The sequence below is a fragment of the Rutidosis leptorrhynchoides genome, chromosome 10, assembly GCF_046630445.1.
Source record: "Rutidosis leptorrhynchoides isolate AG116_Rl617_1_P2 chromosome 10, CSIRO_AGI_Rlap_v1, whole genome shotgun sequence".
Classification (NCBI taxonomy): Eukaryota; Viridiplantae; Streptophyta; class Magnoliopsida; order Asterales; family Asteraceae; genus Rutidosis; species Rutidosis leptorrhynchoides.
In genome coordinates this window covers 54741037-54763057 of record NC_092342.1, presented here as the reverse complement: position 1 = coordinate 54763057, position 22021 = coordinate 54741037, and the positions used below count along the sequence as shown (strand labels likewise).

General features: G+C 34.8%; 1 protein-coding gene across 10 annotated transcripts; it reads left to right on the top strand.

Annotated features, from left to right (window-relative positions):
• Positions 1–14472: 14472 nt before the first annotated feature.
• Positions 14473–20125, top strand: LOC139872532 (uncharacterized). Of its 10 annotated transcripts, XR_011767083.1 has the most exons (8): positions 14473–14840; positions 15512–15707; positions 15796–15882; positions 16270–16416; positions 18293–18430; positions 18996–19132; positions 19211–19470; positions 19749–20125. XR_011767083.1 is itself a non-coding variant. In XM_071860421.1 (5 exons), the coding sequence occupies exons 1-4, from the start codon at positions 14620–14622 to the stop codon at positions 16408–16410; spliced, it is 645 nt and encodes a 214-aa protein (XP_071716522.1). In that variant the 5' UTR covers positions 14473–14619; the 3' UTR covers positions 16411–16416; positions 18293–18576. The 10 variants fall into 10 exon arrangements, 2 of the variants coding, with proteins under 2 accessions (XP_071716522.1, XP_071716521.1); XR_011767078.1 differs by having other exon boundaries at positions 16270–16412; positions 19211–20125; XR_011767080.1 differs by having other exon boundaries at positions 19000–19132; positions 19211–20125.
• Positions 20126–22021: the final 1896 nt, after the last annotated feature.

The following is a 22021-nucleotide window of genomic DNA, read 5'->3' as shown; positions in this document are numbered from 1 at the left end:
TCGCGCACTATTTCCTCCAGGGTTTCTACTTTACGCTCGAGTCTATGGATTTGTTCTACCCATTCCTCTGTAAGGTTTGTCAATTCTTGATATTTAGTTCGAAGTCTTCTAACTTCTTCTAATAACCGTTTTCTGGTTAGAATTCGAGAGTAGAGGACGAATATTGTCGTTGGTTACATCGAGTCGACCTTCGAGGCGAAAATCCTTGCGAAAAGAGTGAAAACGGTATTGCGAACAGGTTCGCCAGTAAGAGGATCGAGTACTCCGACGTTTGGTGGTAAGTTTGGCTCGTGATAAGGAGTACCTTCTTCATTTCTCCATAGGGTGAGTATTTCGCGAACCCATCCCCATTTTCTAAAGAAATCACGGTAATTGATCGGTGGGTGTGCTCCTGTCACGCTATCTTTGGAGCTAGAAGAACTTGATGTAGCGACCCGACCAAATCGTCATTGACGGCGCCGTCTACTTAGGTCCCGTTACGTGGTCATAAGTCTTTAAAACAACGTTTGACCAAAAGATATGTCGCATTCATTTCAAATGTAAAGGTTGTTCAAGTTTACAAGAATAGTTCCTCCACAAGTTACGATACAAAGTTTTAAGTACAAATGAAACTTATGCGACACAATTTAAAAGTATCCAAAAGACGCTCCATGTATGCATATATACTCGACATCCAATGCAAGTATCAAAATAATGAGCGGAAGCATGTATCATGTATCGTTCAAGGACCTGAGAAAAACATAGAAATCTGTCAACGAAAACGTTGGTGAAATCATAGGTTTAACTAAGTAAGTACAAGTGAACCACAAGATTTGCATCAATGAAATAATAGTAATACATTCCAAAAGTTTGTTTCACGAGCACCCAATTATCAATGCTTAACATTCCTTCCATTGAACCCCATCACTTAGTGCTAGAACATACACTGTATCTCGAAAATATATTTCATTCGTAAACGGTAGCGAACCGTTTGAATGAGGGTTTGTCAAACCCATATGGATCCATACAACATAAGTTCTCGCTTACACCCGGCAAGTGTAACTAATGATAATCGAATTGAGGATTTTGTTCTAAACTCGTATGTAGAATGTTTGTTTTTCCTGTACTTGTGTTCACTTAGTAAAAGAAATGTTTATGTTTTCTCATCCCAAATGTAAGTTCAAAAAGAGTAAAAGTGGGACTATGATCTCACCTTGAATGCACGAGTAGTAAAGTACTTCAACAAGTAAATGTGTGCAAAGAACAATGCTAGTCTTGACCTAAACAAATAGGTTGTATCAATAACGATAGTCACGATTGGTCAAAGATGTTCAATTAGTCCTATGGCTCGTTACGACTCGATTATGTAGCATGTGAAATCAAATTGTCAAGTTTCATGCAAGGTACAAGTATATAAACAAGTTAGGAAGGTTGCATAATCATTTGGTTAAGTTTGACAAAAAGTCAAACTTTGGTCGGTCAAAGTCAACGAAAAAGTCAACACATTCGGGTCGTGTCCCGAACTATTTTTATGAGGTTTTTAATCATGTATGAGCATGTTAGGACAAGTTACATGTGAATCGGAGGTGCGTAGCATAGCAAACAATATTCGAAAATTGACAAAGTTGGACAGACCATAATGGCGCGCCGCGCGGGTATATGGCGCGCCGCGCCATTACCTGTGCAGAGAGTTCTGGCAACTTTTAAGTTTTATGCACGAACCTAACTTCAAACAATCACCATTTATGATCCGTAAACAATCAAGACAAGTATCTTATACCGTTGGGAAGGTAATTTGACGAGGAAAACAACTAAACACATTTCATCAATCAATCTACCTATTACAACAACCAAAACCGCATCTAATGCTTAACATTAACCGCATACAAGTTCATAAATGCAATTCAATGATTCGGGCAACCCATTTACATGAATGATATGCCGTTTCGAAGGTAATCAAGCATACAATCCAACTAAACACTTACCAATAATAATCCATGGCATTCAATGCATCAAAAGTCCATTTCAAGTTCATCAAACCCTAACCCAAATTCACCAAAATCAATAATCAAGTTCATGAAGTTTTCTAAGGCAACCTACACATCAAATTGAAGCTAGTGATACAAGGAACACAATTAGAACATGAACTTTTAACATCTAACAACATATGATCATCCAAAATTCAAGAACAACACACCAAAAGTCAAGTTCATGCTAGTTACACTAAAACAACGAGATCGAGCATATAAATTACACACACGACATCACAATGAGCCATAGACACTAACTAACACCATTTCAAGTCAAAAACACGAATTTAGAGAAATCTAGAGTTTTAGAAATGTTACCCAAACGAGATGAAGTTGGTACCAAAATGAAGAGGATGAAGAGAGGATCACGAATATGTAATTTATTTTGTTGTAAGCCTCCTAGATCGAATTTAGATGATGATTGAATGAATTTGGAAATTGGGTGTGTGTTCTTGCTAGAGAGAAAGAGAGAGAGATGGAGATGGTTGAATGGTGGTGATTGGGGTGGACTAGGTGACCTAGTCAACTAGTTTGCCCCGTGTCAATTTTAGTCCCTCAAGTTTGAATCGGGTGCGTGAATTACCTAATCGAGATAATTTAAAACGCGTATTAACGAAAGATGTTATAAATATATAACGGACTTTAAAATAGTTAAACGGAAAGTAAATGGAAAAAGGCGGGATGTTACATTACCTACTCCTTAAAAGAAATTTCGTCCCGAAATTTAAGTAGGCGTAGTAGTCGTTGTTTCTTCCTCGAGATCTTGTGTTTCCGAATTCACGAATAGATGATGATACTTCCTTTGCATTTGATCTTGTCTTTCCCAAGTAAACTCGGGTCCCCTTTTGGCGTTCCAACAGACTTTAACAATCGGGATTCGGCTTAGTTTCAATGTCTTGACAGAGGTGTCCACAATTTCAACCGGTTCCTCCACAAAATGAAGTTTGTCATCAATAGTAAGTTCCTCGAGAGGGATGACGATATCGGGTTCGGCAAGACACTTTTTCAAGTTAGATACATGGAAGGTAGGATGAACGAAGTTCAATTGAGGCGGAAGATCTAAACGATACGCAACGGTTCCAATACGCTCCAAGATTTCGAAAGGACCAATATACCGTGGATTTAGCTTCCCGCGTTTCCCAAAACGGATTACACCCTTCCAAGGTGCAACTTTTAACATGACGCGGTCACCGACATGAAATTCAAGGTCGTTGCGTCTTTTGTCGGTATAGCACTTTTGACGACTCCGGGCCGTCCGAAGCCTATCTCGGATTTGAACGATCTTCTCGGTGGTTTCGTGAATGAGTTCGGGTCCGGTGATTTGTACGTCGCCTACTTCCGCCCAACAAAGAGGTGAACGACATTTTCGGCCATATAGCGCTTCAAAAGGTGCGGCCTTTATACTCACGTGATAACTATTGTTGTAAGAGAACTCGGCGAGAGGTAAGTGCTTGTCCCAAGCTTTTCCGAAATCAACCACGCAAGCTCGTAACATGTCCTCTAAGGTTTGAATTGTGCGTTCGCTTTGTCCATCGGTTTGAGGATGATATGCGGTGCTCATGTCTAAACGCATTCCCAACGCTTCTTGCAAAGTACGCCAAAATCTAGAAACGAAACGGCCATCTCGGTCGGAGATAATCGATAAAGGTACACCGTGTCGGGCTACGATCTCCTTAATGTAAAGTTGTGCAAGTTTCTCCATTTTGTCCGTTTCTTTCATGGCCAGGAAGTGTGCGGATTTGGTGAGACGGTCAACAATAACCCAAATGGTATCATAACCGCCCGTCGTTTTTGGTAGTTTGGTGATAAAATCCATCGTTATCCTTTCCCACTTCCATTGCGGGATCTCAGGTTGTTGAAGTAGTCCGGACGGTCTTTGGTGTTCGGCTTTGACTTTGGAACATGTCAAACACTTGGAAACATAAGTAGCTACGTCCCTTTTGATGTTCGGCCACCAATATAGTTGTTTAAGGTCGTGGTACATCTTATTGGCACCGGGGTGAATCGAGTATCGTGACTTATGGGCTTCATCTAAAATAAGGCTTCGTAGATCCCCATAACTAGGCACCCAAATTCTTCCGGCGAAATATCGGAGTCCGGTTTCTTTAACTTCGAATCGAGAGGTAAGGACGTTCAAGTGTTCGAGAGAGATGTTTTCATCCTTGAGAGCCTCATCTTGGGCTACCCGAATTTGGCTATTAAGGTTGGTGTGAATGGTGATGTTTAAAGCTCGGACACGGAGAGGCACCGCTCTTTCTTTTCGACTTAAGGCATCGGCTACTACATTTGCCTTCCCGGGATGGTAACGAAGCTCGCAATCGTAATCGTTTAAGGTTTCAATCCACCTTCGTTGTCTCATGTTTAGTTGCTTTTGATCGAAAATGTGTTGGAGACTTTTGTGGTTGGTAAAGATAGTACTCTTGGTTCCATAAAGATAGTGTCTCCACATTTTAAGTGCAAAGACAACGGCTCCGAGTTCGAGATCATGTGTCGTATAGTTTCGTTCATGAATTTTGAGTTGTCGAGAAGCATAAGCAATGACTTTCGTTCGTTGCATCAATACACACCCAAAACCATGTTTCGAGGCATCACAATATACAACAAAGTCATCATTGCCTTCGGGAAGTGACAAGATAGGAGCGGTGGTTAGCTTCGTTTTCAAGATTTGGAATGCGGATTCATGTTCGGTCGCCCAAATGAATTTCTTTCCCTTGTGAGTCAATGCGGTTAGAGGACGTGCAACCAAAGAGAAGTTTTCGATGAATCTACGATAGTACCCGGCGAGACCCAAAAATTGACGAATGTGAGTAGGAGTAGTAGGAGTCTCCCATTTGCTAATGGCTTCGATTTTCGTTGGATCGACTTTAATACCTTGGTCACTTACAACATGACCAAGAAATTGAACTTCCTTTAACCAAAATTCACACTTGGAGAATTTGGCATAGAGTTGTTCTTGTCTTAAAAGTTCAAGCACAAGTCGGAGATGTTGTTCGTGCTCTTCTTCATTTTTAGAATAGATCAATATGTCATCGATGAACACAATAACGAATTTATCGAGATACGGTTTGCACACGCGGTTCATAAGATCCATGAACACCGCCGGTGTGTTAGTGAGACCAAATGGCATGACAAGGAATTCATAACTACCATAACGAGTTCGGAAAGCGGTTTTGGAGACATCTTCCCCCTTAACCCTCAATTGATGATAACCCGAGCGGAGATCGATTTTCGAATATACACAAGACCCTTGTAGTTGATCAAAGAGGTCATCGATGCGAGGAAGAGGATATCGGTTCTTAACCGTCAATTTATTTAGTTCACGATAATCAATGCACATTCGTAGGGATCCGTCTTTCTTTTTAACAAACAAAATCGGAGCGCCCCAAGGTGAATGGCTAGGTTGGATAAAACCACGATCAAGTAGTTCTTGGATTTGACTTTGCAATTCTTGCATTTCAGATGGAGCGAGTCTATATGGTGCACGTGCTACGGGTGCGGCTCCCGGAATAAGATCGATTTGGAATTCAACCGGTCGATGAGACGGAAGACCCGGCAATTCGTCGGGAAATACATCGGAATAGTCACTAACAATTGGCACATCATCGATGTGCTTCTCATCGGACTCGACTTTCTTAACGTGAGCAAGGATCGCAAAACAACCCTTACGGAGTAGTTTTCTAACTTTAATACACGAAACGAGGTTGAGTCCGGTGCAACTCTTATCGCCATAGACGATCAAAGGTTCACCATTCTCGATAGGAATTCGGATTGCATTAAGATCACAAAGGATGTGAGATTTCGTTTGGACTAACCAATTCATGCCGATTATTACATCAAAGCTTCCTAGTTCCATGGGTATCAAGTCAATTTCAAATTCCTTACCCAAAATGTTTATCGTACACCCTCGGTAATATGTGTCGGCACTTAATAGTTTCCCGTCAGCCACTTCAATGGTATAAGTGGTATCTAATGGAAGAGGTGGAGTGCTAAAAGAATGAGTCAAAGTCTTGGATACAAAGCATTTATCGGCACCCGAATCGAATAAACAAGAGACATAAGAATTGTTGAGAAGAAACGTACCCGTGACTAGTTCAGTGTCATCCCGGGCTTCCTCGGTGTTGATGTTGAAAGCTCGGCCGCGCGTGTTGGGGTTATCTTTCTTCTTTGGGCATGCATTTCTATAATGACCCGTTTGACCACATTCGTAACAAGTGCCCGTCTTCGGTGCATTGGGCCACTTTCGAGCAACGGGAGTGGCACTTTTACAATCGTTGGCCTTATGACCAACTCCTTGGCACCGGTGGCAAATTAACTTGCCACATTCACCAAAGTGATGTTTGTTGCATTTGTTGCAAAGAGGTAGGTTCCCGGCATAACCCCTCTTGCCGTCGGAGGTGTAAGGCTTCTTAGCAAAGTTGTTGTTGCTTGATTGGGAGGGTTCCCACTTTCTTTTGTTGCCGCCCGATTTATCCTCGGCCTTAGGTGCCGGAACTACGGTTTCGTCAACCGTTTCTATCAATTTGCGGGCCATGTTCAAAGCTTCTTGATGATTAGTGGGTTTGGATGACATTACTCCGTGTTTGATGCTCTTTGGAAGACCATCCATGTAAAGTTCAACCCTTAAAGCTTCGGGGTTCACAAGATTTGGGCACATCAAGGCTAGTTTGGAAAATCGTTGATTATAAGCCTTGAGATCATTTCCGATCACCTTTAAAGTTCTTAGCTCTTGTTCGAGCCTTCGGGTTTCTTCACGAGGGAAATATTCGACAATCATCTTTTCCCTCAAGTCGGCCCAAGAGAGGGCGTGAGCTTCATCGGTACCCACCGATTGTACATAAGTATTCCACCATGTAAGAGCGACACCGGCGAAGGTGTGAGTGGAGTATTTGACCTTGTCTTGGTCCCGACAACCGCTTATGCTAAAGACGGCTTCCGTTTGCTCAAACCATCGGGTGAGCACGACCGGTCCCCCAGTTCCATCAAAAGTGTGAGGTTTGCACCCCATGAAAGCTTTATAGGAGCATCCCTCGTTTGAGTTTCCGGCTCCATTGTTGTTGTTGTTGTTGTTGTGGTTGTTATTATTATTGTTGTTGGATGAGTGACCGGCCATGGCCGCATCTACGGTGGTGGCTATCATCCGTTCGAGAGCTTGTTCGGGAGTTTCATTGCGGCGTACACGACGAGGAGCCATTGTTCCTTCAAGACACAAGAATATCATTGATTAGTATTCTCAATAATACTAACCGTGATATAGAATAAAGATAAAGAGAAGTTTTTCCTCGACTCGCCTTAAATTCTTTATGTCATAATGTCGGAACGTTCATATGAGTCACCGTAATATAATCCCGGAAATTATATTACCCTGATTCATATGTGCATTCGACATCATTTCATATAGTCAAGGTGGCGCGTCAATCAAATTAAACAACGTGAGATTAAGATGAACTAAGAGTAAATATGAGTAGAAGCGTTCGAGTATAAATGCACAAGTAGTCAAGTAATTCCTACTTCAAGTCTATATGCCGGTTGTAGTCTAGACTCACCAATGTACCCTATGACTCGAGGTTGACACCAATGAACTCTAAATCCCTACAACCAACGCTCTGATACCATCTGTAGCGACCCGACCAAATCGTCATTGACGGCGCCGTCTACTTAGGTCCCGTTACGTGGTCATAAGTCTTTAAAACAACGTTTGACCAAAAGATATGTCGCATTCATTTCAAATGTAAAGGTTGTTCAAGTTTACAAGAATAGTTCCACCACAAGTTACGATACAAAGTTTTAAGTACAAATGAAACTTATGCGACACAATTTAAAAGTATCCAAAAGACGCTCCATGTATGCATATATACTCGACATCCAATGCAAGTATCAAAATAATGAGCGGAAGCATGTATCATGTATCGTTCAAGGACCTGAGAAAAACATAGAAATCTGTCAACGAAAACGTTGGTGAAATCATAGGTTTAAGTAAGTAAGTACAAGTGAACCACAAGATTTGCATCAATGAAATAATAGTAATACATTCCAAAAGTTTGTTTCACGAGCACCCAATTATCAATGCTTAACATTCCTTCCATTGAACCCCATCACTTAGTGCTAGAACATACACTGTATCTCGAAAATATATTTCATTCGTAAACGGTAGCGAACCGTTTGAATGAGGGTTTGTCAAACCCATATGGATCCATACAACATAAGTTCTCGCTTACACCCGGCAAGTGTAACTAATGATAATCGAATTGAGGATTTTGTTCTAAACTCGTATGTAGAATGTTTGTTTTTCCTGTACTTGTGTTCACTTAGTAAAAGAAATGTTTATGTTTTCTCATCCCAAATGTAAGTTCAAAAAGAGTAAAAGTGGGACTATGATCTCACCTTGAATGCACGAGTAGTAAAGTACTTCAACAAGTAAATGTGTGCAAAGAACAATGCTAGTCTTGACCTAAACAAATAGGTTGTATCAATAACGATAGTCACGATTGGTCAAAGATGTTCAATTAGTCCTATGGCTCGTTACGACTCGATTATGTAGCATGTGAAATCAAATTGTCAAGTTTCATGCAAGGTACAAGTATATAAACAAGTTAGGAAGGTTGCATAATCATTTGGTTAAGTTTGACAAAAAGTCAAACTTTGGTCGGTCAAAGTCAACGAAAAAGTCAACACGTTCGGGTCGTGTCCCGAACTATTTTTATGAGGTTTTTAATCATGTATGAGCATGTTAGGACAAGTTACATGTGAATCGGAGGTGCGTAGCATAGCAAACAATATTCGAAAATTGACAAAGTTGGACAGACCATAATGGCGCGCCGCGCGGGTATATGGCGCGCCGCGCCATTACCTGTGCAGAGAGTTCTGGCAACTTTTAAGTTTTATGCACGAACCTAACTTCAAACAATCACCATTTATGATCCGTAAACAATCAAGACAAGTATCTTATACCGTTGGGAAGGTAATTTGACGAGGAAAACAACTAAACACATTTCATCAATCAATCTACCTATTACAACAACCAAAACCGCATCTAATGCTTAACATTAACCGCATACAAGTTCATAAATGCAATTCAATGATTCGGGCAACCCATTTACATGAATGATATGCCGTTTCGAAGGTAATCAAGCATACAATCCAACTAAACACTTACCAATAATAATCCATGGCATTCAATGCATCAAAAGTCCATTTCAAGTTCATCAAACCCTAACCCAAATTCACCAAAATCAATAATCAAGTTCATGAAGTTTTCTAAGGCAACCTACACATCAAATTGAAGCTAGTGATACAAGGAACACAATTAGAACATGAACTTTTAACATCTAACAACATATGATCATCCAAAATTCAAGAACAACACACCAAAAGTCAAGTTCATGCTAGTTACACTAAAACAACGAGATCGAGCATATAAATTACACACACGACATCACAATGAGCCATAGACACTAACTAACGCCATTTCAAGTCAAAAACACGAATTTAGAGAAATCTAGAGTTTTAGAAATGTTACCCAAACGAGATGAAGTTGGTACCAAAATGAAGAGGATGAAGAGAGGATCACGAATATGTAATTTATTTTGTTGTAAGCCTCCTAGATCGAATTTAGATGATGATTGAATGAATTTGGAAATTGGGTGTGTGTTCTTGCTAGAGAGAAAGAGAGAGAGATGGAGATGGTTGAATGGTGGTGATTGGGGTGGACTAGGTGACCTAGTCAACTAGTTTGCCCCGTGTCAATTTTAGTCCCTCAAGTTTGAATCGGGTGCGTGAATTACCTAATCGAGATAATTTAAAACGCGTATTAACGAAAGATGTTATAAATATATAACGGACTTTAAAATAGTTAAACGGAAAGTAAATGGAAAAAGGCGGGATGTTACACTTGAGGAATTAGGTGAGAAATCCATATTATGTGTTTGGAATAGGGTTTGATATGAAATGGGTGTTGAATATTGAATGATATATTCATCTCCTTGAATACGTATATATAGCAGAAAGATTTCCGTAATTTACGGAGGAAATTTAGGAAAAGTGTTAGACAAGGTCTATTGGGAATAGATATGCTAAGATATGATTTGTCTATACTCTAATAATGGCAGTATGACGTGTCGAGATTATAAAATGATAAGTATGTAATCTAATAATCTTTCGATTAAAGACTTTCAATTCGTATACTGTGATAACCCAATGACATTTCCCGGTTCGCAAACCGATGCATAAAGGCATAAGGCATATAGGTTCGTGATATAACAGGGAGTTATATACGTTTGAGTATGAATTATAGGAGTTTCAAAAATCTTGGATAATATTTCATGTAATACATATGTAATACACAAAACCAGGATAGATGACTAGGTGAGTTGTTCTTAATAAGTTCACCACTTATTAAGTGCGTAAGTGACTAAGTGTTGTATGATCACTATAGTCAGGTTTGATATTGTGCACCATACCCAAACATCTATGCCACTGCCGAGTCACTTGAATGATCAACTGTTACCGGTTGGCCCAGGAATTCTCGACCAAAATCTAAGTTTGGCATTCGAAATCCACAAGCGTCCCATAGTGGTACCAAGGATCACCCTAGGCCTTAAGTAGCGTTGACGTTCGAGTAATTTCACATTATCGTGTATGTTATAATCTTAAGATTTAACTATAGTTTCTAAGGTATAGTGTAGCATTTATCAATTAAAGGCAACAATTAAAGGCACTATGGTCAAGGAAAGTTATAGTCCTACATTGCTAAGGTACCTAATTGTATAAGGCACACATAAAATGCAATCCTGGTTCTCTACAACAACCTGCTATGATACCAATCTGTCACACCCCCAAATTAGGGCCTAGGGTATTTGTGACTAATTATATCAAATCACAGTTGTATAAACGAGAACGACTCTATATGAGACGTTTTGAATAAAACATTTATTAATAAAACAGCGGAAGCATTAAAAGTTTTACATCAAATTTAAACTGAAATAATAATAATAGTCTTAATGCAAAGTAAATGTAATGAAATGAAGACTCCATGTAGCAGCATTCAATTCATCAGGTAGCAATCATGGCAATCATCTTATTCGTCACCTGAGACAAAACATGCTTAAAGTGTCAACCAAAAAGGTTGGTGAGTTCATTAGTTTATCAAAATCAATCATTTCCGTTATAATAATAGGCCACAAGATTTCAGTTTCATAAATATCCGTACACTAGCAAGTGTATAAAAGCATTCTATAAGTTGTAGGCACCCGGTAACAAGCCTTAACGTTCATGTTTTACCCTCTGAAGTACACCAGATCAGGTGTGTTTAAAATAACCTCGAAGTACTAAAGCATCCCATAGTCAGGATGGGGTTTGTCAGACCCAATAGATCTATCTTTAGGATTCGCGCCTACCGTACATAGACAAGTAGTTTAATGTTACCAAGCTAAGGGTATATTTCTGGTTTAAACCCACATAGAATTAGTTTTAGTACTTGTGCCTATTTCGTAAAACATTTATAAATCAGCGCATGTATTCTCAGCCCAAAAATATATATAAAAAGGGAGCAAATGAAACTCACCTTAAATAGCAGTTGAAGTATTCCACGCAAGAAAGGAAAGTAAAGCAAGTAAGTGACCGAGATATCAACTAGAAGTAGTTCTTTAAGAGAGAAATGAGAGATTAAGGTGTAAGTTTGAAATGAGAAATGTATGTGGTATTTATAGTTGAAAATGTTAGGTAAAAAAAATTAAAATAAAATAAGTAAATCTTAAAAGTTAAAATAAGAAAAATTATTTTGTATTTTTATTAAAAGTAAATCTTAAAAGTTAAAATAAGAAAAAATAGTTTGTATTTTTATTAAAAGTAAAATCTTAAAAGTTAAAATAAGAAAAAGTATTTTGTATTTTTATTAAAAGTAAATTTTAAAAGTTAAAATAAGAAAAAAGTAGTTTGTATTTTTATTAAAAGTAAAATCTTAAAAGTTAAAATAAGAAAAAGTAGTTTGTATTTTTATTAAAAGTAAAATCTTAAAAGTTAAAATAAGAAAAAGTATTTTGTATTTTTATTAAAAGTAAATTTTAAAAGTTAAAATCAAAAAAAGTAGTTTGTATTTTTATTAAAAGTAAAATCTTAAAAGTTAAAATAAGAAAAAGTAGTTTGTATTTTTATTAAAAGTAAAATCTTAAAAGTTAAAATAAGAAAAAGTATTTTGTATTTTTATTAAAAGTAAATCTTAAAAGTTAAAATAAGAAAAAGTAGTTTGTATTTTTATTAAAAGTAAAATCATAAAAGTTAAAATAAGAAAAAGTAGTTTGTATTTTTATTAAAAGTAAAATCTTAAAAGTTAAAATAAAAAAAGTATTTTGTATTTTTATTAAAAGTAAATCTTAAAAGTTAAAATAAGAAAAAGTAGTTTGTATTTTTATTAAAAGTAAATCTTAAAATAAAAGTAGTTTGTATTTTTATTAAAAGTAAATCTTAAAAGAAAAAGTAGTTTGTATTTTTGTATTTATTTATTAAAAGTAGATATAGTTTTGATTTTTTTTTTTTTGTATAAAATTCTAAAAAAAAATTTGTTTAATATATTTCTAAGAACATTTAACATTTTATTTCTATATTTGTTTAATTATCAAATACGAATTTTATATAAAAATTATTATTATATTTAGTTTTTATAAAATTTAAAATTTATGATTATTAATTTATAGTTTTTATTAGTTTTATAAATGTTATAATATTATGTATTATTTAGTTAATTATATATTCTATTAACTAAATAACAAAAGTAATATAAATATTATATATATATTCATTGATGTAATTATGTTATATTATATATCATAATCTTATTTATAATATTTATAATTATATTATTTATTTTAAGCGTACGTATATTCGGTCAACGTTAAATTTATTCGTATATAACAACTCTAGGTATTTTAGTAAAATCAGAAGTCGAAAAGTGAGGGTTGTTATATTATAGGTGCTAGTAATAGTAATAGTGTATACATGTTATTTATTTTATTTTTAATTGCATATAATTTATAACATTATTTACATGTTTCGGTAAAAATAATAACCGAAGTAAAAAGTAAAAAGTAAAAAGTAAAAAAAAAATAAAAAGTAAGAAAAGAATACTTACTAGTAGTAATTCTTCAAAGAGAGAATGAGAGAAATTTTGGTGTGAGTTTGAATGAGAAACGAGGGGTATTTATACTTGAAAAAATTAGATAAAAAGAATAAAATAATTAAAATAAAAAGAAATATTTTAATTCTTAATGGGATTTTAAAATTAAAAAATATTAAATGTTAGGTCATGGGATAATGCACAAAATAAAATAATAAAAGTAGTTTTTCCATTAAAATTTTTAATTAAAAAGTAATTTATTTATTTATTTATTTATTTATTTTCATTTATTTTAAGGATTTTTTTTATATAAATAAACAAATTGATTTAATGATTTTCCAAGAATATTTGTCAATAATATTTTTTTTTTATTTTTGTTTTATTTAATTAATAAATACAAATTTTCATAAAAATAATAAATAATTCGGTATTTTGTATTTTTAATAATAATTATGATTTTAATTATTAAACTATAGTTTTAGTAAGTTTGTAAATATTATTATATTTATATATAATTGGATTTATTATATAGTTAAATATATAATACATTAACTAAATAATAAAAGTGATACAAAGTTTATATACTTAGTTAAATTATGTCAAATTATATAAATTAATAATATATTATTTATTTAAGCGTACATTGTTGACTAAAAATTACTATTCGGTTAATATTTAATTGTATATAACAACCCTTAATACATATAGTCAGACATATAACCCTAGGGTTAATTCAGTAATTTAGAAGTCGAAAAGTGAGGGTTGTTACAATATGTTGATGTGACGGTGTGTTCTAGTGACGAATGATGCCACTGATGAGAGTGTTCTAGTTTTTTTTTTTTTTTTTGTGGCAAAAATAACAAAGAGTTTTATAAAAAACGGAAAACATTTTAAAAAAACGAATTCAACGATACATGATATTCGATAAGGATCTTACCTAAAAAACGACTAACGACAAACGAAACTGTCTAAACCGAATCTCAACTAGCTACACCATAAGAATACCAACACAACTACAATCATAAGAATGTTTTTCAACATCTTTTAGTAGCATTGAAGGGTTGTTCATTTTATGAAAGTTGCCTCCTTTATCGTTGAGGAAGAAAAGGGAAAAAAAAGGTTAGTTGATTTTTTTTTAGTAAAAAAGAATTTTTTTCGACATCTTTTGGTAACATTGAAGGGTTGGTTCTTTTATGAGAGTTGTTTCTTTTATCGTTGCAGAAAAAGAAAAAAAAATGAAATAACGAAAATACCTCTGATTACTATTGATGAATAGTGCTACACGGTGCTTTTGCCTCTTAGATATAGATATATAGATAAAGATAATAGTGAACTAATTATGAGTGTTCTAGTTAACTATTATCATTTGTCCTTAATTATTCTCTTTTAATAATCAAACCACACCGTACCTTCTTTTACACTCCTCTCCCTTTTTAATAACGTGGTTAACCTCCGTTTAGCCGGCGTCGTTAAACTCATCCTCACTCCCAGCTCTAATCGAAAATGGATTTCAAAAACTCGGATGTTTTAGAATGGAAGAAATCATTATCTGCATACGACACTATAATCGAATCCATCAAAACTAAACCAGATCTAATAACTTTAAACAATTTCTACTGTAAGGACCTCCCATTGATTATTCATCAACGAAACCCTAATCCTCATATCACCACTTCTGAACTCACTAAACTTATGCAATGGAAACTCACTCGCGGCAAATGGAGGTTTAATTTTTTTTTTTTTTTCTTTCCTTTTTGTGTTTTAATTTTCAAGCTAAACTTTAGGTCACTTTTTGGGAGTACTTCGTTAGTACTCGGATGTTGACCAAAATTGACTTTAATCGGCTTTGGCTGATTCTGACCGATTTTACGAGTAGTCTCGAGTTTTGACCAAGTTTGACCACTTTTAAGTACTCGGATGTTGACCAAGTTTGACTTTAATCGGCTTTGACCGAGTTTTGATCGATTTTCCGAGTAGTCTCAAATTTTGGCTGAGTTTTGACTAAGTTTGACCGACTAATCCTGAATTTTGATCGAGTTTGACCGAGTAATTGAACTGCGTACTTGGACCGATCTTAAAACTGAGTACTCGGCGAGTATTCGCCGAGTTTTACCGATTCAATTACCAAGACATTCTCACATTCACAGTGTGTATCGAATTATTTGGTCTTCAATTGTGTTTGATATATACATTTAGGTTATTATGATTTTGATTAAAGTTTGATACCTGTACATTATAATTTTGAGTAAATAAAAGTTTATTATGTTAGAAGTAAAAATGGAAGTCCAATGAATACATTAATGAAAATGTTGATAGCTGGATACAAATCTATGACTTGTAATTTGGATTTTAATTATCTTATATTCATATGCATCTGTTATACATCTATTTGCAGACCACGTTTATTGGATTTTGTATCATCGTTGGATGATGAAACTGTGATATCTGCTTCACAAAAGGCTTTCAAATCGTTACCTGATGTCTCAAAAGCTATTTCAGAGCTTACTGTACTGAAAGGTGTTGGTCCTGCTACTGCTTCTGCTGTTTTAGCTGCTTATGCACCTGATGTTGCACCGTTCATGTCCGACGAGGTACTAATATTTGGTTTTTGGGATCTTATTGATGTTTATGTTGATTGATACTCATACATTATTGTTATTCGATCGAAATCATATGAAGGCAATGGTTGCGGCTTTGGGAAACTCGAAAGATTATACATTGAAACAATATCTTGTGTTTGTGGATAAACTTCAGGCGAAATCAAAGGTTAGTTCTTGGTGGTTACAAATAACTTTCTCCGTCCCGGATTAAATGTCCATTCACAAAAAAATTTCAATTTTTGATAGTTTGTGATATGTCCATTTTACCCTTCTTTTAATAAGCTATTGTAATTAATTAATTTGTAAAACAAAGTAAGAAAGAGATGAAATCAGTATTATAAGTCTTGCACTTTATCTATATATGAAATGGGTGGAATTGGAGCTTTAGTGACTTTTTAGTACTATTATTTTGAGTAGAAGATATCTATTTTGCAACAGATATAGATATAGATAGTAATAGTAATGTGGATTCTTTTTCTGGGACGCGGGGATTGCAATTTTAATTGAGCAGACTTATGTTTCAAGAAATATAATTTTTAAATTTTTCGTATAGGAGTTAAGCACAAAGGGGGATGTGTTTACGCCAACGGATGTAGAAAGAGCTTTATGGTGTAGTGCAATTGGGGCAAAGGTTGCAGCTTCACCTAATGATGATACAAACTCTGGCAAAAAGAAGAGGAAACGGCGACGATAACTGTGTGTAAGCTAACAACTACTCATGTTATTATGGTAGTCTATCGTCTAGTTAAAACTTAAAAGTTGGAGTTTTAATCCCTTGTGATGTTGTATCTTTTTTTTTTTTATCGTTTAGTCGAGTGTATTCTTAACTTAGACTTCTGAGCAACTCTGTTGAAATGAAAATTAAAAATATTGACAATCATTATGAGTTTGAAATGGAACGGAAGAAAAATGATCAAAAGGTACACTCGAACTAGGCAAGAAACATATATTTATGCCTCTTGTTCCAACTCATATGCTTTGCATACCGAAGGTTTTTCCTAATTGCTCAACATATGACTATGCCAGGTCAGCGTCGATATATAGCCAGCTTGTAGAATACTACGCCTAAAGGTGTAAGACATGCCAGGGACTGTATATTTGCATTTTCCATGCGCCTCCGAATTAAAAAGTTTTTTTAATTGTAGTTCATAATAATTCCCTCCAATTTCTTCTCTGACAATCGGAGTACCCAACTATACCGACCTTCAGTTTTGTTTAAAAAAAAGGTTACTTCACATCTGCTCCCTCTCTATTTTTTCTTTGCCTTCTCTCTTCAAAAGCTCCTTGCCAAAACCCTTGTTTTTCAGCCGGGCACTTCGCCGGAGGTTGGGTGACCGTTCTTTCATGATTTCTCTCGTTTTTTTTCCTTCTATCCTACTCCGATCTCTTCCCGGCGGTGACAAAGGCCGATCCGGCTTCTTTTGCCTCTTTTTTCCACCGTTCTCGTGGGTTTTGGTGAGGGAGACCCCATCTACTTTTTCCGGCCTCTTTGAGCATGCTTGCTTCTTCTCTGGTGGTTTAGTGTGTTCTCTGAGTTTATGACCGGTTGTGTTTGTCAGATTTGTGATTTGACGTTGGGCCGCCGTGCTTTTATCTTTGGTCGTAGTTTTGTTTTCGTTGGCCGGAATCCTTTTCTCTGGTCCGTTTCGTGTCGAAATCAAACGACGTGTACGTTTCTCAGTACTCTGGTTCTTGGTGGTGGTTAGACGTGGTGATATTTCGGTTAGGGATTCCTGTTTTTGTTGGCGATTCAGGTATAGTGTTGATCGTTTTTTTCTGGCTAGCTTCTTCTTTGCCGGATGGTGTGTCAGGTTCTTTCAGATTCGCCTTTTTAGACTTGATTCTTTGCGACGTTCTCTTGTTGTCGGATCTTGATCGGGTTGTGGTACTTGAAGGTTGTCAGATTTTTGTTCGGTTGATTTTTCGGCAACCAGCCGGTGGTTAAGTTTTGGTTGCGGTTGATGTCCTCCCAATCGTTTCCTTATTTATCTTATTTTCCGGACTCGGAGGTCTTCGGTGTTCTTTGCTGGTACAATCGTTTCCATATATTATAGCATTAGTCACGTTTTTATTTCCTAGTTAAACTTGATTTCACTCTGTTGGTGAGTGCGTTTGTTTAGGATTGTTATTTGTTAGTTGACTAGCGCTCATGTTGGATACTTGTTGATCTTCGGATCTGTTAATATTATAATGAATTTTTGGGAACAAAAAGCTACATATGTTGCGATTATTGTTCAAGACAATTAGAATCTGGATAGTGTCAAAAGATCTCAAAAGTCAAGATGAAGAGATTAGTGTCACCTTCAACTTGTTAACCTTATTAATATGGCTCTTTCTTCACTTACCATTTATGGGTATGACCTTAAACGGGGTACCATTCTTATTCTGTTTCTTAAGTGGGCTTGTATCCGTATGCAACCATGGCATAGTAGACTTTTGTTCAGTATGATATGCTTTCTTATCGCCTGCTTATACTACAATTTTATACCAATATAGGTACAACAATTTCACTTCTAGATACAATGTTTTTTCGAGTAAAGTTTTCAACTACAGAATTTCGTTTTATTCATTTCCAGTGTTGATTTTTAGCCGAACTGCTAAATTATGTGCTCGTTTCGTCTAGAAACGCCATATTTGTTCAGACGCCCTGTGCAGGGTGAAAGTTGTTCGGAGATCAGTTTCTACAGATTATAAATGCTTGGATGATTTTAGAGGTAGGTTTATTATCGATCACCAATGTTTTTGGTTTTGGTTGGAACCTAATTTGGATTATATGATAATTATAGAATTATTTAAAGTATTTCAACTGGCACTGCTATGTAAATTTTCGATTGCCAACCTATGGTTAAACTGAATCTTTTGGTGGTATATTTGTTATCTGTTCGAAAAGACACTCAATCTATTTTTTGTTTGTTACAAATGTAAGTTGTCAAATTGGTTTTGTGCGTGCGTTTTGAATTTTGCTTATTTCCAAAAGGAGTATAATCTAATTTTTTAGAACTTGTATTACTAGTACTTTAATTAGGGTTTTAGTAACGTGACGTGTGTTCCTATGTCATATTTGTTTTTAAGATATTATTAAAAGAGACTAGCAATTACAACAATATACAATATACTTCTAAACTTTTACCCAAAAAAAAAAAAAGAAAGAAAAAGAAAGAAAAAGAAACTATATGAATAAAAACAAATAGAATCAAACAATGCAGTTTTTGTACATCTGTAAGTGTCAAGCCGTAGCTACAAAAATAACAAATCATCGCTTTTTTGTTGCTATTGAAGCTAGCCATCCTTCATGCCAAGACAATAGAGCATTCCAATCCGTGAACTGTGGCAAGACAATTCTGATCTATCGTGCGATCCTGATCCACAACTGTGATGCGACTACACAATCGAATAACACTATGTCATATATTAAGGTGCATTTATTGAACTTGTAATGTTTTTATTGAACTTAAAGCTTTGTCTAACCTATTGAACTCATATGTATATACTAGATCTATTGCCAGCCAAGATAAAGATATGATGATATTTCAGTTTTCAATTTTAAAGCGGCACAACACTAGTAGCAGCACGAACAGAGCAGCAACACAAAAAAAACATAACAAACAATAGCAGCAAGTCAGCAACACGAACAGGCAGTCAAGCAGTATATAAACTTCTTCCACGCAGTGCACAAACAAATGCTAATTAGAAATTAAACTTCTTGGATCCGTAAGCCAATCATTCCAGCTATTGTCTTTGAAAACCTTTTAAGGTATTCACTCGCTCATTCAACAGCTTGCCACAACTCATGACCCAATCCCATATAATTAATAGCAGGAGCATTAATTTCAAAACTTCCGACACACTTAAATTTATAGGATTATCCAATCTCCACGATTTATAGACTCGAATCCATAACTCACACACATGCGTAGATAAGGATAACACATGATTTAATGATTCAATTCCATCATCATATAATGGACATCGGATAGAAAGAAGATCGACCCTGCATTTATCCTGATGTGCAATTTGAACCTCCAAATGTAGATCTCAAGCTTACAAGGAACTAGCTAGTTACTCATAATAGCATGATGCGCATCTGATGTGGCAGCAGTCTATCATTTATCAGGCTTGAAAGTCGGCATATCATTTACCAGACTTGAAAGTTTCTTTATAGTAAAGGTGTCATTGCTGTCCAGGTTCCATCTTCACGAGTCACACCTCCTGTCATTATTAATAAACGAGTTCAAAAGGTTAGATAAAGCTTCAAGTTCATCTAGTGCCCGACCCTTGGGTGGACAACTCCAACTCCTCAAGTGATTGCATTGTCGTGGTATTTATTTTCCATTTATTAAAATGTATTGTAATGTAATACATTAATATATTTAGGATTTATGTAATGCATGCTTTAGGTAATAATATACTTCACCTTATAATATATTTAAAAATGTATTGTATTGTATTGTATTGTATTGTTGTACAGTAATATATGGATTTATTAATGTATTTTAAAATGTATTATAAATTTATAGTAATAAATGCATTGTAATGTATTGTATTGTAATGCAAGACTACATGACGATCAATTTTAGAGCATGGGAGTGATGATCGAGCTTCGGAGAGTTTTTTTTTATTTTTAAAAATACTGTTACAGAATAGAGAACTAATTTCTAGACGGGTTTTTGTTTTTTTATATATAAAAAAGTTCTAAAATACAAACAAATGAATCAAATAAAGAAAAGATCGGTTAAATAATTTAGTGGTATTTGGGAAGCTTTGGAGAAGATGATACATAGTTGTTGTGGTTGTGATTAGTTTGATTAAACAATACCTGAACAATACGTAAATCTTTCAAGTAAGCAAAAAGTTAAAAATACCCTTTCAGTATTAAACTATAGGGATGAATAGTAAATATGTGTGTTACCCTTTAAGTATTAAAATATAGGGATGAAGAGTAAATATGTGTTCTAATGATATATTTATAATGTATTGTCTTATAATAATATACACCATATATTATATTACTCTTTAACATTACAATACATTTTAAAGGTGGAGTGTATTAATATTAAGAGCATGCATTACATAAAACCTAAAATTATTATTATTATTATTATTATTATTATTATACTACATTCTTTTAACGGCGATTTTTTGGCATCGGTAGATCATTTATTTCAACGACCCTCATCATTTGCACGTAACACACACGTTCGGGCGAAAACCCGAACCCGATCGACGGTACCCTGGAACACATCCATTTCGGGCAATGGTCCGGGTAGAGGTCTGTGACGAATCCGGTAAAACCTCCCTATAGGGTCAATATATATCACCATCATTGGTGTTCAATTGGTTTAAAGAAAATCATGTCATCCCTAAGGATCGAACCAATGACCTCTCCTTATCCCATGACACAAAGTACATTGGGAGAACCGTTGGGCTATGCCCGCAAGTTCTATTATTATACTACATTACAATTTGTTTTACTAATAAATATTTATATTTATATTTATATTTATAATTATTATTATAATAATTATATATTTACCCTTATACTCAAATTTCAAAAGTGAACAGTAAATTGTTGACACCATGCTGACGTTAGCATTCATTACATTTTTTTTATCGAATTTAATTAACGGTTATATGATTAGTGTGCTAATAATAAATAAAAAAAGCTAGCTAGCTTGGTGATTGGCGTATTTGTTTGTCGCCCAAAAGATCTGGGTTAGAATCCTATTTTTTTTTTTTTTTTTTTTTTGCTATCCCTTTTTGATATATATGTGTAGTTAGATTTGTTCTAAAAATTAAATATAACATGATTTATTAACATTTTGTAATAATACAATTTATAAGGAATGTTTATTTGTTATTCTTTTTTATTGTTAAATTGTGTAAATCTATTTTATTTCATTTGTAATTCTAGTGATAACCTTATTGTATGTTTATAACGTACAAAAATGAATTGTAAATGAAGATTATTATTTACTTTTATTTAACCATTAATTTTTTGCAAACATTTTTTACAAATAATTATGTGGATTTGATTGTTTAAATTATTTTTTTATAATTATTCTAAGCAGTGTATGAGTAACATATTTTAGTAGAAAAATATACTTTTCTACAACAATAATCATCACGTCCGCAACTATACACTGATAACCAAAAGTCCAAAACTAAGTTAGTGTACTATAGTTTACAATATATTTAGTAAATGGATAGTGCATACTGATAAATAATTAAATAATTATAATGTTAGCTATAATTAAATTAATTTGGATGGGAAATACTAGTAAATAGATTTGATATTTTCACTTTTT